The 12,678-nt window shown below is 41.7% G+C and overlaps 1 protein-coding gene across 2 annotated transcripts in view; it reads left to right on the forward strand.

The window, feature by feature from the left end:
* The window catches only part of CAMKK1 (calcium/calmodulin dependent protein kinase kinase 1), a 249,204-nt gene extending 241,698 nt beyond the window's left edge, over positions 1-7,506 (forward strand). For both annotated transcript variants that reach the window (XM_083174142.1, XM_083174143.1), the window contains one exon: positions 5,164-7,506. In XM_083174142.1, the coding sequence (XP_083030268.1) occupies positions 5,164-5,236 (73 nt within the window). In that variant the 3' untranslated portion in view covers positions 5,237-7,506. The remainder of the gene's footprint in view (positions 1-5,163) is intronic.
* Positions 7,507-12,678: the final 5,172 nt, after the last annotated feature.

Raw genomic sequence — 12,678 nt, forward strand, 5'->3', positions numbered from 1 at the left:
ATATCATGTGGATCTTTCCTCTAAATGTATCCATTGATTGGATGATTACTCCTCGTGTTTCTGTATCTGCAAGACATGCTACATTCTGTGTTTTTCATTCTGTAGAAATACAGATTATAAATGCTAAACGTTATAACACCACTGGGATGCTGCAACAAACGTACCTTTATAGCTCAATATCCTATGATGACAACCGTTATATTTTGATTTAGGTGGAAATTAGTATGTTGAGATAATGTACAGTTAATTATTACCAGTGCTGTATCTTTCTTGTAGTGACAACTGTAACCAGCTTGAATGGAAGAATACTGCACTGCCATTAAGTAATACACTGTATCTTCACTTACTTGGCTCAGACCAAATCTAAATTGTAGGCATGAACAGCACATATTTTATCAGGGTCTGCTCAATTGGAGGAGTGAATATTACTACCTATTGGGCGTGTTTAACCCTATGTTATATATGAGAGAGTAAGACTTAGGAAAAGAAAGGGGAGTGCTGAATGGAATAGGTATGTGGGATTGGCTCTGAATATTTTGATCCCAGCATTAAGGTGCCCGCATGTGAACAAGATTAAGAACATGTTAGTTACAGCATGGTAACTAGATAGGTATTACAGCTGTAAATGTACTAGTTAGACACCATCCCTTACATCACTTACTTATTTCGGGAATAGCACACATCACATTACCCATCGCAGTAATCACCTCTCTTTGTACAGAGCCCCTCTCTCCCATCTAACAGGACCGCAACCCTCTCTCCTCCAGCCTCTGGCAAAAAAACACCCCTTTCCGCTCACAGCCTACATCTTCCTTCACTTACAGAACCTGCTCTAGGTATACAGGATTCAGGGAACCATCTAATGTCCGCTCCATCAGCACTGGTCAGCAGATAGCAGCAGGCTAGGAATTGCACAGTGAAGCGGCGCCCTCACAGTGTGGTTGCGTACTATAAGCCAGTGGTTCTCAACCTCGGTCCTCAAGTACCCTCAACAGTGCACGTTTTCCAGGTGAACTTGCAGGTGCACTCATTATTCACTGACACATTTCAAAAGATCACACGTGGTATTATTTCACCTGTGATTCTGTGTGGAGACCTGAAACACGTGAACTGTTGAGGACCGAGTTTAAGAACCAGTGCTATAAGTAATTAGCTAGTCAAGGCTGAGTCAGCTGTGAACATCGGCACATTTCTGTCCTGGTGTGTGTGTGACGTACAAGACATTAGGGTGTGCCTGTGCACACCAGCACCCTCCACCTTTCTGTGTGCATGCCTAGGATTGTAGGTTTTTGAATTCAGTAATTATTTAAATATATGATCAATCTATTGGTGTGCTGCTGTTGTCTAAGTAAATAATTACGAAATTCTCTTCATAACAGAGAAGTGTCAAGCAGGAACATGTGTCATGCTGTAGGACAGAACCAATGTGCTTTTTCAAACCAAACATCCTCTTGTATACAGTGCATCTGGAAAGTATTCACAGCGCTTCACTTTTTCCACATTTTGTTATGTTACACCCTTATTCCACAATTAATTACATTTTCCTCAAAATTCTACACACAATACCCCATAATGACAACATGAGAAAAAAAATTTGAGGGAGGTTTTTGCAAATTCGTTAAAAATTAAGATATCACATGTACATAAATATTCACAGCCTTTGCCATGAAGCTCAAAAGTGAGCTCAGATGCATCCTGTTTCCACTAACCATCTTTGAGACATTCCTACAGCTTCATTGGTGTCCACCTCTGGTAAATTCAGTTTATTGGGTATGATTTGGAAAGGCACACACCTTACAGATAAGGTCCCACACTTGACATTTAGGGGGAAATTTACTAAAGGAAATTTGTAAAAAATAGCTGTGTTTGTATCCAGAAATACACTTATTTTTGACATTTACTATCCCGAAAACACGGCAATTCGTATTCGTATTGATGTGCTATCAATACGAATACGAATTGCCGTATTTTCGGGATAGTAAATGTCAAAAATAAGTGTATTTCTGGATACAAATACACCTATTTTTTACAAATTTCCTTTAGTAAATTTCCCCCTTACTGTCAAAGCACAAACCAAGGACGAAGTCAAAGGAAGTGTCTGTAGAACTCAGAGACCGGATTGTCTCTAGGCACAAATCTGGGGAAGGGTGTATAAAAATATCTGCTGCTTTGAAGGTCCCACTGAGCATAGTGGCCCTCATCATCCCTGAATGGAAGACGTTCAGAAACACCAGGACTCTTCCTAGAGCTGGTGAATGGGGGAGAAGGGCCCTAGTCAGGGAGGTGACCTAAGAACCCGATAGTCACTCTGTCAGAGCTACCGCATTCCTCTGTGGAGAGAGGAGAACCTTCTCGAAGTATTACCATCTCTGCAGCAATCCATCAATCAAGCCTGTATGCTAGAGTGGCCAAATGGAAGCCACTTCTTGGTAAAAAGCATATGTCAGCCCGTCTGGAGTTTACCGAAATGCACCTGTAGGACTCTTTGACCATGAGAAACCATTTTTTTCTAGTCTGATGAGCCAAAATTTAAACTCTTTGGCATGAATGACAGGCATCACGTTTGAAGGAAACCAGGTACTGCTCATCACCAGGCCCTACAGTGAAGCATGGTGGTGGCAGCAAGATAGAGGGAAACATGAATGCAGCAATGTAAAGTGACATCCTGAATGAAAACCTGCTCCAGGGCACTCTTGACTTTCAGGACAACTGTGAATGTGCTTGAGTGGACAAGCCAGAACCCAGACTTGAATCCGATTTAACATGCCTGGAGAGATGGGCTATGCACCAACGCTTCCCATCCAAAATGATGGCGCTTGAGAGGTTCTATAAATAGAAATGGGTGAATCTGCCCAAAAATATGTGTGCCAAGGTTGTGGCATCATATTCAAAAAGACTTGAGGCAATAATTGTTGCCAAAGGTGCATCAATATGTATTGCACAAAGGCTCAAATTTTTACTATACAAAATATTGTTTTTTTCCTTTCTGGAATAAGGATGTAACCTAACAAAATGTGGAAATGAAGCGCTGTGAATACATGAGTGCCAAATCTTTTGCATGCTCTGAAAGACAAATTTGTCCTGTAATAGAAAGTGTCTAGATCAGGGGTGGCCAAAACTACCAGTCGATCGCGGACCTTCCGCAGGTAGATCGCAATCTTTTTTTTTAAGTATTAAGCCCCCATTACCTTAAAATTAATTAATAAGCCTCTTCTGGCTTCAGTTGTCCCAGCAGTACATTGCGCGGGTGACGTCACCATGCACCCGCGCACTAATGAAATGCAGGACAGAGGAGGTGTCGCCTGGCAGGAGAGCTGAGCAGCGGAGGAGGCAGAGTGGCAGCAGCACTCAGATAATAAAGTGTAAGACTGACTTAATAATGTGCTTGCTATGTGGGGCAGGAAGGTTGTGCGGCAACCATGGCCACATCAAAGTGTGGAATGTGGTTGGTATGCTGTGATGCGGGGAAAGGGGGGGGACGTTGGGGGACAAGGACAGGATCATTCGATGATAATTAGCATTTTTTAACCATTGATTAATTTAAGCTTGAACATGTTAGATCAGGTTCACACATGTGTGCATCATGAATATGCAAACTGGCTCCACCATAGTTAATTAGGCTCATATATGGCATAACTGTTAAACTTTTCAATTTAAATGACATTTCTTTATATAGAAATGCATAATGTTCCTTAACAGTCTAACTATACCAGATGCAATGGTTAGGGGTATGCTGCAGAAGGGACCAGTTGAATGGGATGTTGTTTTATGGTGCCCTGAGGCAGAATGTGAATTTGGGGCACATTCTCTGTTTCAGAATGTAAATTTGGGGCAAATTCCCTGTGTCACAATGTGCATTTGGGGCAAATTCCCTGTGTCACAATGTGAATTTGGGGCACATTCCCTGTGTCAGAATATGAATTTCGGGCACATTCCCTGTGTCAGAATGTGAATTTGGGGCAAGTTAATATGGTGGCCCAGCAGCGGGACTCGGGCCCGTGGGTGCTCATCAATTTCCGTGGGTGCTCGGGCCCATAAAATCGGCACCTATGCACCCCTGGTCTAGAATTTGTAACTATTGCATACATGTTGGTGACCACGGGAGAGGCATATCAAGACTCGGACAAGTGGAGAAGTTGGCGATAGCAACCAATCTGCTTGTACCTAACATTTCTTAAGTACGTTCTATAAAATGATAGATATTTGTTCAGTGGTTGCTATAGAAGGCTTAGATGTCTACATCTTGAACTTTTAAATGCTTGTTACATCTGACCCTATGTCATGACAACTGAAAGCTTGTTCATGCATGGGCATTTTCAACCTCTGGATAGTTGTCCTGGGAATCACTACCATTAACCTAATCACATCGTGACTGATCAGGGGAGAGCACTTTTAGAGCCATGCTACTGTAGCTGCTAGGACATAAGGGACCAAGGAGAATATTTATTAAGCCTGGTGAAGTGATAAAGTGGCCAGTGATAACTCACCAGCCAACATAGTTGCCGACATTTGCTACTCGATTGTAGTATGGCAGGGGGAGGGGGGAAGTGGACATCCTCAAGCCCTGCCCCATGGCAGGCAAACACTGCAATTTGCGAGTCTCTGGATTGGGTGAGGGGCTAAAATGACACAAAATGACACCATTCACATCATTTTAGCCCCGCCCCTCACTGTGGACCCACAAAAACGTTATTTTGGGCAGAACGAAGGGGGGTTGCGGGGGCTGCATTGCCAATGCGGGAGGAATGCCCACCTTCCCGGGGGCTGGGAGGGGTACCTGATTTTCAGGAGCCTCACGGCAAATCTGGGAGGGTAGGCAAGCCTGCCAGCCAATCTGCCCCTAACTGTAAATTTTTAACAGGCTTAATAAATATACCCCTGCATGTAATAGCCTGCAAAAGCCAGAGGTCTGGGACTTTGTGTGAGAGGGCCTACAAGGTATTTGTAAATAGTAGTTGTATATATGCAGTGATGTTGTAGCCTAGTTTAGTTTTTAAAAAAAATCTCATATCTCCAACTATATTTCTTTTTCTTTATGGTTTTATAAATACATAAAATGTTCTAAATTGGTTCCTAAAAACAATGTGAAAAAATTAGTTCCTCACATATAACATAACATGAGTAAACCACCGACCTATAATACCATGTTTTTCATTCACACAGAAAGCAAGCAAGTGGAGAGGCGCTGAAGGACTCTGAGCTGGCTGACGTGGAGGAAGATGAAGGGACGTCCTGAGTACTTGCATGCCTGGATGAAACTCGCCTGCTGCTATACCCCTCGCTCCCCTATGTTGCACAGACTTGCACCCTCATTACCATTATGAACCAAAGCTTGTGGTTTGTAAACAATGCAAACAACAGATCTTTGTAAAACATATATAATTATTTAGGAATGCGATAATCAAATAGTGACTGTCTATATTAAAATGTGTTTATCAGTTTCACACCGTGAAGGCAGCCATTTTGTAGGCTGAAATAATAATCATCGTGTGAATGCAGTCTATTTCTTAGGACCTATAGTAGTGACAACTATGAGGCATGAAACATTGTGCCTCAGTTACATAGTTTCTATTTAAAGGCTGATTATTGTCCAAAAAAGCTGCTACGGCTATGTTTAGGCAACTGGTAGACTTTATTTGTGCTAAATGTGTATGTCTGCATGTACATGTTAATATGTGTATGTGTACAGGAAAAACCATGAACAATGTGCCTCCTCTCCATCTGTGCTTCTGTAGTATACAGACTGTGTAGCTTGAAGATTGCTTGACCTATGAATGTCTTTTTATTTAAATTGAAAAACACCAAAAGATTTTTTTTTTGTTAAAATGTATCCTTAATTCATTCCTTGCTCTATAGCGTTAGAGCTCCGCCTCCAGACTTCTCTAGTGCTATGGGATGGGGGTTAATCTTTTTTTTTATATGTATATACACATGTATAGAGAGGGCTGTACAGGGACTATTTTGGGAAACCATGCTTGCTGCTGATAGCATTGATTTTAACTGTGTTGCATTAGTGTAAACTTGCACATTTCCTGTCTAAGTGCAGGGACATTGGTTTTGGGCTGTAAATACGGCTTAGTTCAAGTCAGCGGACCGGTTATCATATAGGAATGTTTACATTTGCAACAGGAAGGGCTATTTCTTCTTTGCACCTGCCGTACATCCCATTTTCACCTTATTTTGTATGTTCCACTGATTAGCTTGCTGCTATGAATGATGTCATCCGTGTACAAATTACATCATATTTCTGCTTGCAAGCCATCATGGGAGATCTGGATGTTGCTGAAGGTTTTCCATCTCTTGTTTACAGCTTGTTTTATTTAAAACAGAAGTTGTGGACTGCAAAACAAACAGCTAATACATTTAAGCATGTCATCAATCTATAGGTATTTTTTAAACATGTTGTCTGTCTATGAAGAAACGTGCTGTCTAATTAAATAACTTTTCAAAAATACCAATGGTTGACTATTCTAGGTGACAAAGTACTATGTAGTATAACATGACTCCCAGTAAAGAAAAATGTTACTGTTTTAAGATAATAGAAAGCTGAAACATCAAGTAAAGCAAATGTTTTTATTTTAGGATATAGTTTAAAATCTGCTCCCATTTTATATTTTAAACATAAGATATAATTGCAAGCATACATTGATAAATAGATTATTGATAAAGTTTAGATTTGACCATGTCTATAGCATATTATACTGTATAGCATAGTGTAATATCTTCTGTTACTATTTCAACACTGAGGGCAGTATTCAATGAGGCTGATTCGCCATGTTCTACGGCGAATGTGTGCTATTTTCGTGCTGTAAGGTGAATCTTTTTACTGAAAAAGTGATTCGCCCTATTCAACGTGCAATATTCACCGACGGTGAACAGTGAATGACGGACAATTCGCCGTCAGTTAGTCACCGCAATTCGCTGTGGTTTTTCAATGGGATTCGCCGTGAGTGTATTCAATGATCAGATGGCAAATGGCTTTCTAAGTGATTTTCTCTCACTTTCTGAAACTCTCATCCTATTAAATTAAATTCTTGATTGCCTGTGATACCAGGATAGTGAAAAGAAAAACCATCCATTTCCCAGCAGTTACTGTGCAAATGTACTATATTGTTTGAAGATTATGCAAGTTAAATGCAAACACTACATTCAAATACAAATGGGTGTTCTTTGTGGGTAAGAATAGAACAATGGGCTACTATAGTTTTTAATGTTCATAAAAATATTTTGTCAGCCACTACATGCTTAATCCACCAATTTATAATCCACGGGGGTTGTTCCACTTTATTTTTTTAATGTATTTTGCTTTCTAGTTTTATTTTACTATTCATGTGCTATATAATTGCCTGATGAACCATGTGTATGTTCTTTTTATTTAGTTTGTCACCAGACAGCATGTACAGTATTTGGAAATTGTATATATTATAATCGTTACATGATTTACCATACATTCTTACTGTTATTTCTTTTTACCTCAAAGAAAAAAAAATCCATATTTACAATTTTGTCATTGAGTCTATTGTTGTTGTTATTTCTCCTGTTATTGTATATGGGCAGTGCGGATGGTGTAATGGTTAGCATTACTGCCTCACAGCACTGAGGTCATGGGTTTGATTCCCACCATGGCTCTAACTGTGCGGAGTTTGTATATTCTCCAGTACTTGCTCTGGATTTCCTCCGGGTACTCCGGTTTCCTCCCACAATCCAAAAAAATATACTGGTAGGTTAATCGTCTCCCAACAAAATTAACCCTAGAATGTCAGTATGTGCGTGGATAGGACAGGGAAGGTTGGACTGAGGAGGCACAGGGCAGGAAAGGAAGGTTTTGAGGGGCACAGAGCTGGGCTTGGGAGCAGGGAAGGCAGGGCTAGTGGACACCCGGCAGGACAGACTGGACTAAGGGTATTGCACAGATTTGCTAGTTAGTTACCGGCCACTTCAGCATACTTACCTAACCCCTCCCCCTAAATAATAATAGTTACCTACCAATTACTCTTGCTGCCATTGCGGCTCATCCAATATAGCTAACACGAATCACCCTGCAGGTGTACACACACACACACACACACACACACACCTCTTCCCAGTGGTGCTTTGCACTGGAGACGGGCTTACAGGCACAGCTCTGCAGTTAGGGAGGGAGGAAAGAGCACTCCCAGCCAAGCTACTGCTGTCAGTCCTGCTGCTTTTCACTCTGGCGGTGTCTCACTGTGCTGGGGCAGGGAATACTGTGCTCCAGCCTACATAGCACACAACAGCAGGGTGCTCTGTATTAATTGCCCTCTTTCTACCTCCCCAACCCTAGGGAACCGACAGTGTGTAACCCTTGGGTATGGAGAGAAGTTGTTGGCAGAAAAAAGGAGGCACCATCCAACAGTCTCCTGCAACTCCCATATAAACCCTGTGTGCGTGATAAGGAGCCTGCAGCATTGCTGACTAGTCCAGCAGCAATGAACGTAAAGAGCTTTTTGCCGGTAGAAACCTCTGCAATCTTTGGGGGCCGGGCCCTCTCGGAGCCCGGGCCCCGGACTGCAGTACCAGCGGTACCTCCCTGAAGGTGGCTCTGTCTACAGTATGTTTACAACATAGGACCTGATTCAGACTGATTATATTTATGCCCCCTTTGTAGCATGAAAGGGAAGATTTAGCTCATAAATTGGAGTAATTTTGTATAGCTGGCCAAAACTTGTTTCCTGTACTAACCATAGTATGAATGGTGGTAGAATTATTAACCCATATTACTGAATTGTGTGCTTGCCGGGTGACTGACCGGAAGTCGGGATTTTGACAGTCATTACACCAATGTCGGAATCTCGACTGCTAAAAGCCAGACAGACGGGCAGCAGCTATTCTCCCTCGTGGGGTCCATAACCCCCATAGAGGGAGAATAAACTGCGAGCCACTGTGCCTGCAGCGAGCCTGCAAGGGGCTTCATTGTGCTCACCCCGCTGTCTGAGTCCCCGCAGTCGGGATTCCGATGTCGGGCTAATGACTGCCGGAATCCCGACTGTCCGTGTTTTATACCACACTTCTGCTTTTCTTATTTGTTTAAAGGAATTATACAACTCTTGTATAGGTATAGCCAGGGGTGCCTCGGGTTGGTGGTCCAGGACAAATTTTAATTATTTATGGTTACAGTGATCTGGAAAACAAGTGCTAGTGGCTGCCAATCCAAAAATATGTGGACAATCAGGAGCACAAATGTATACCTCCACATAACTAAACCTTATGATGATATTAAAGGGACCTTTTGCTTAGTTGTATTCCAGATTTATTAAGAAATTAATTTATCCTAGGGGTGCCATGAAATAACTGTGATACACTAGGGCGCCATGATTCATTTGGGAACCCCTGGGTATAGCTAACTTTTTGACTGGCAGCTACCAATTGCCTGTTGGAGTATCCTATCTCCAAGAATTTGATTGTCATCTGATTGAAATGTCTATGTTCATCTGTATCGTTACTTCAAGTAACATGTAAAACGTGGGGAAATATCAGTCGCCTCTTTTAACAATTCTGGATGATGACTTGTAGCTGATAACAACAAAGTGTTACAATCTGTGGGTTTGACTAGAACTATGTATGTCTGAGTCCCCTTGCAGGACTCGCTTTGCTCGCCCACGCTGCGGGCTCGGTGGCTCGCTACGCTTGCCACGCTATCTAAAATCAACTCCATGCCAACATGGATAGTGGGGGTATGAACTATCCATGTTGGCATGGAGTTAAGTTAGTTTGTTAGATAGTTTGCCGAGCGTACAAACCGGAAGTAGCACGGCGCCATGCTGGAGCCGTGAAACTACACAAGTACCAGGAAAACTTTATATTGTGATCAACCTTGTTAATTATAATAAATTCCTGCTTTGATGCTACCCATAGAAGAAAAACATGGTCTATGTACCGGGTATAAAAGAGTATATTTTTTTATATTCACTGTTCTTAAAAAAGAGCCTCCATTTTGAACATAAAGGAATTAGCATAAAAAGGGTGACACGTGACCTCATCGCACATCTTAAGGTTTGTATAAATACTCTCTATTAAACATTAAATACATTTTCATGCGCACAGTTTGTAATAAGAACAGGAGGAAAGATACATTGTGGCCATACTTGCCTACCTGACCCTCGCCATGCGGGAGAAAATGCTCTGTTCCTGTGCTTCCCTGGTAATGTATGATAGCCATCACCTGTGGGGAGCTAGGTAAAGGCGTTTCACCACAGGTGGTGGCAATCATACATTACCAGGGAAGTCCAGGAACAGAGCATTTTCTCCCGCATGGCGAGGGTCAGGTAGGCAGGTATGATTGTGGCCTCTGTAATGGATAGTGTGTCATTAATGCCAAGCCTGCCACCTTATTAGATTTATCTTTTGGAGGGTACCTGGCAGCTTATCGTTCAGTCAAGAGTTCCAAGCCTAATGCGATGTGTAGCAAAAACGATAAGTAGATCTATGGGGGTTAATCTGGTTCACTCCTTCTGGCAAATTCCTTCTCAAATGGACAAAACCATGTGCACTGCAGGTGGGGTAGATGTTACTTGTGCAGAGAGAGTTAGATTTGGGTGGGGTTTTACTTGAAAGTGAGATCTATATTGCATTGTAAAAATAAAGCAGTCAGTATTTACCCTGCACAGACACAAAATAACTCACCCAATTCTAATTCTCTCTGCACATTTTACATCTGCCCCCCTGCAGTGCACATGGTTTTGTACATTTAAGAAGGAATTAGCCAGAAGGTGTGAACCAGAATAACCCCCTTAGTACACTGGGATCAGTTACAATATAAAAGTCAAACACTTTATAATATTGAACAATTTTAATACATACCAATAAACTCAAACGGTGAAATATGAAAAGAAAGGCATGTGCAAAAGTAAGAAAATAGTGTTTTAAAATAATATTCGTAATGGGCCATTATGTATTTGACTATTATTACTGTTTATAATTAGCTATACTTCTTGTTAGCTCTGGCTGTCAGATACTAAACACAATACTATATCTCTGGTTTATATGTCTGGGTGTTCCCAATTTTGTCTGAGATCTAGAATAATGTGGCAGTGAGCAAATGTTACTCCCCTCAGCTGTTTGCGGTCACTCAGATGTTCACATGCAAAACTTGGATTTCAACCCACTGCTAAACCTACATGTGTACACATATCGTTGAAGGTACTATATTCTTGTACCTGGAATTGTATTCAATGGGGTGTCGTTGGATCTAAATTGATCACTAGAGACAGGATTATATGCAACATAAAAAGCTCGAAATATGCATGCAAATATGCATGAAAAATACTTAAAATATGCATGAAAAGCGTCAAAATATGCTAAATAAAAAATACAAAATAAAGTGAAATTTTATAGTTTTTTATTTAAATCAGCATACAATTAGTAAGTAGTAAATGGCCCCCAGCAGTATACCCCACATAATGCCCCCAGCAGTATACCCCACATAATGCCCCCAGCAGTATAACACACATAATGCCCCCAGCAGTATAACACACATAATGCCCCCAGCAGTATAACCCAGATAATGCCCCCCAGCAGTAGTGCACATAATGCCCCCAGCAAAACCGCACATAATGCCCCCAGCAAAACCGCACATACTGTACTGCCCCAGCAGAAACTGTGCTGTAAGTTACACTCACCGTTGCCATCCGTTGGTTGAGGTCAGTGTTCTGTCCAGAAGCACCACTGTTCGGGGCCTCCAGCACCCGTGTGGCGCGCAGTGATTCCCCGCGTGTCAGCAGAGGTGGACAGCCTGTCAGCGCGGCGGGCAGCCTGTCAGCGCGGCGGGTGTGGGATGTAGCTGGAAGAGCCTACAGTACACACTGCGGCGTATCAGCTCTTCCACCCACATCCCACCCCACGCCGCGCTGACAGGCCGCTCAATCCATTCCTCTGATGGGCGATTCTGTCAGCCTATCAGCGGTGTTTCCTCACATAAAGAAAAAAAAAGTCAGGAAGTGAGGGTGAACGCTCCGCGCCGACCGCGCTATGCCAAATATGCACCATCAGGACATTTAGGTCAGATATGCAATTTCTGCTGAAAATCGGGCAAATATGCAAATAAATATGCAAATGCATATAATCCGGTCTCTATTGATCACTATTTGGTGCGATTTACCCTTTTACATATCCTTAAATATTTATTTTATGCTGCTGTCCCCATAAATCCTGGGTACATTCAGAGCTGCTGCTGCTTGTTAATACAGCAGTGTACCGTGCTGATGATGATACAGCGTTTGTAAATATCTGCTGCAGAATTCCAATATAAATGAACTACTTTTTCAAAGTTCTTAGAAATTTTGATACAATAATCGCAGCATGAGTGAGAACACTATTCTGTTTCAATAAGCCTTTATCACTCTCTTCTGAGTGCTACACTGCCACAATGTGTTATAGTCTATTACATTTCTGTGTACATTCTATCTGACTGCCACATATACATTATAATCATACTTTCAGGATCACATAACAGCCCAATAATAGCCTACGGGCGTTTCACCCAGAAGGCTTTTAAAGAATATACAAAAAAATACCATCATGATGACTGTTCTCCTTTTAACAGTTAAATCAACTTTAGGGTTGTTTACATACTTCAGTAAACATAAAATTCTGGTGTGGCACAATATTGTGTTGATGATATTTTTTGTATAGCTATTGTACACAACATCTTTCATGAGC

Source organism: Crinia signifera, chromosome 2 (assembly GCF_055691185.1).
Source record: "Crinia signifera chromosome 2, ASM5569118v1, whole genome shotgun sequence".
Classification (NCBI taxonomy): domain Eukaryota; kingdom Metazoa; phylum Chordata; class Amphibia; order Anura; family Myobatrachidae; genus Crinia; species Crinia signifera.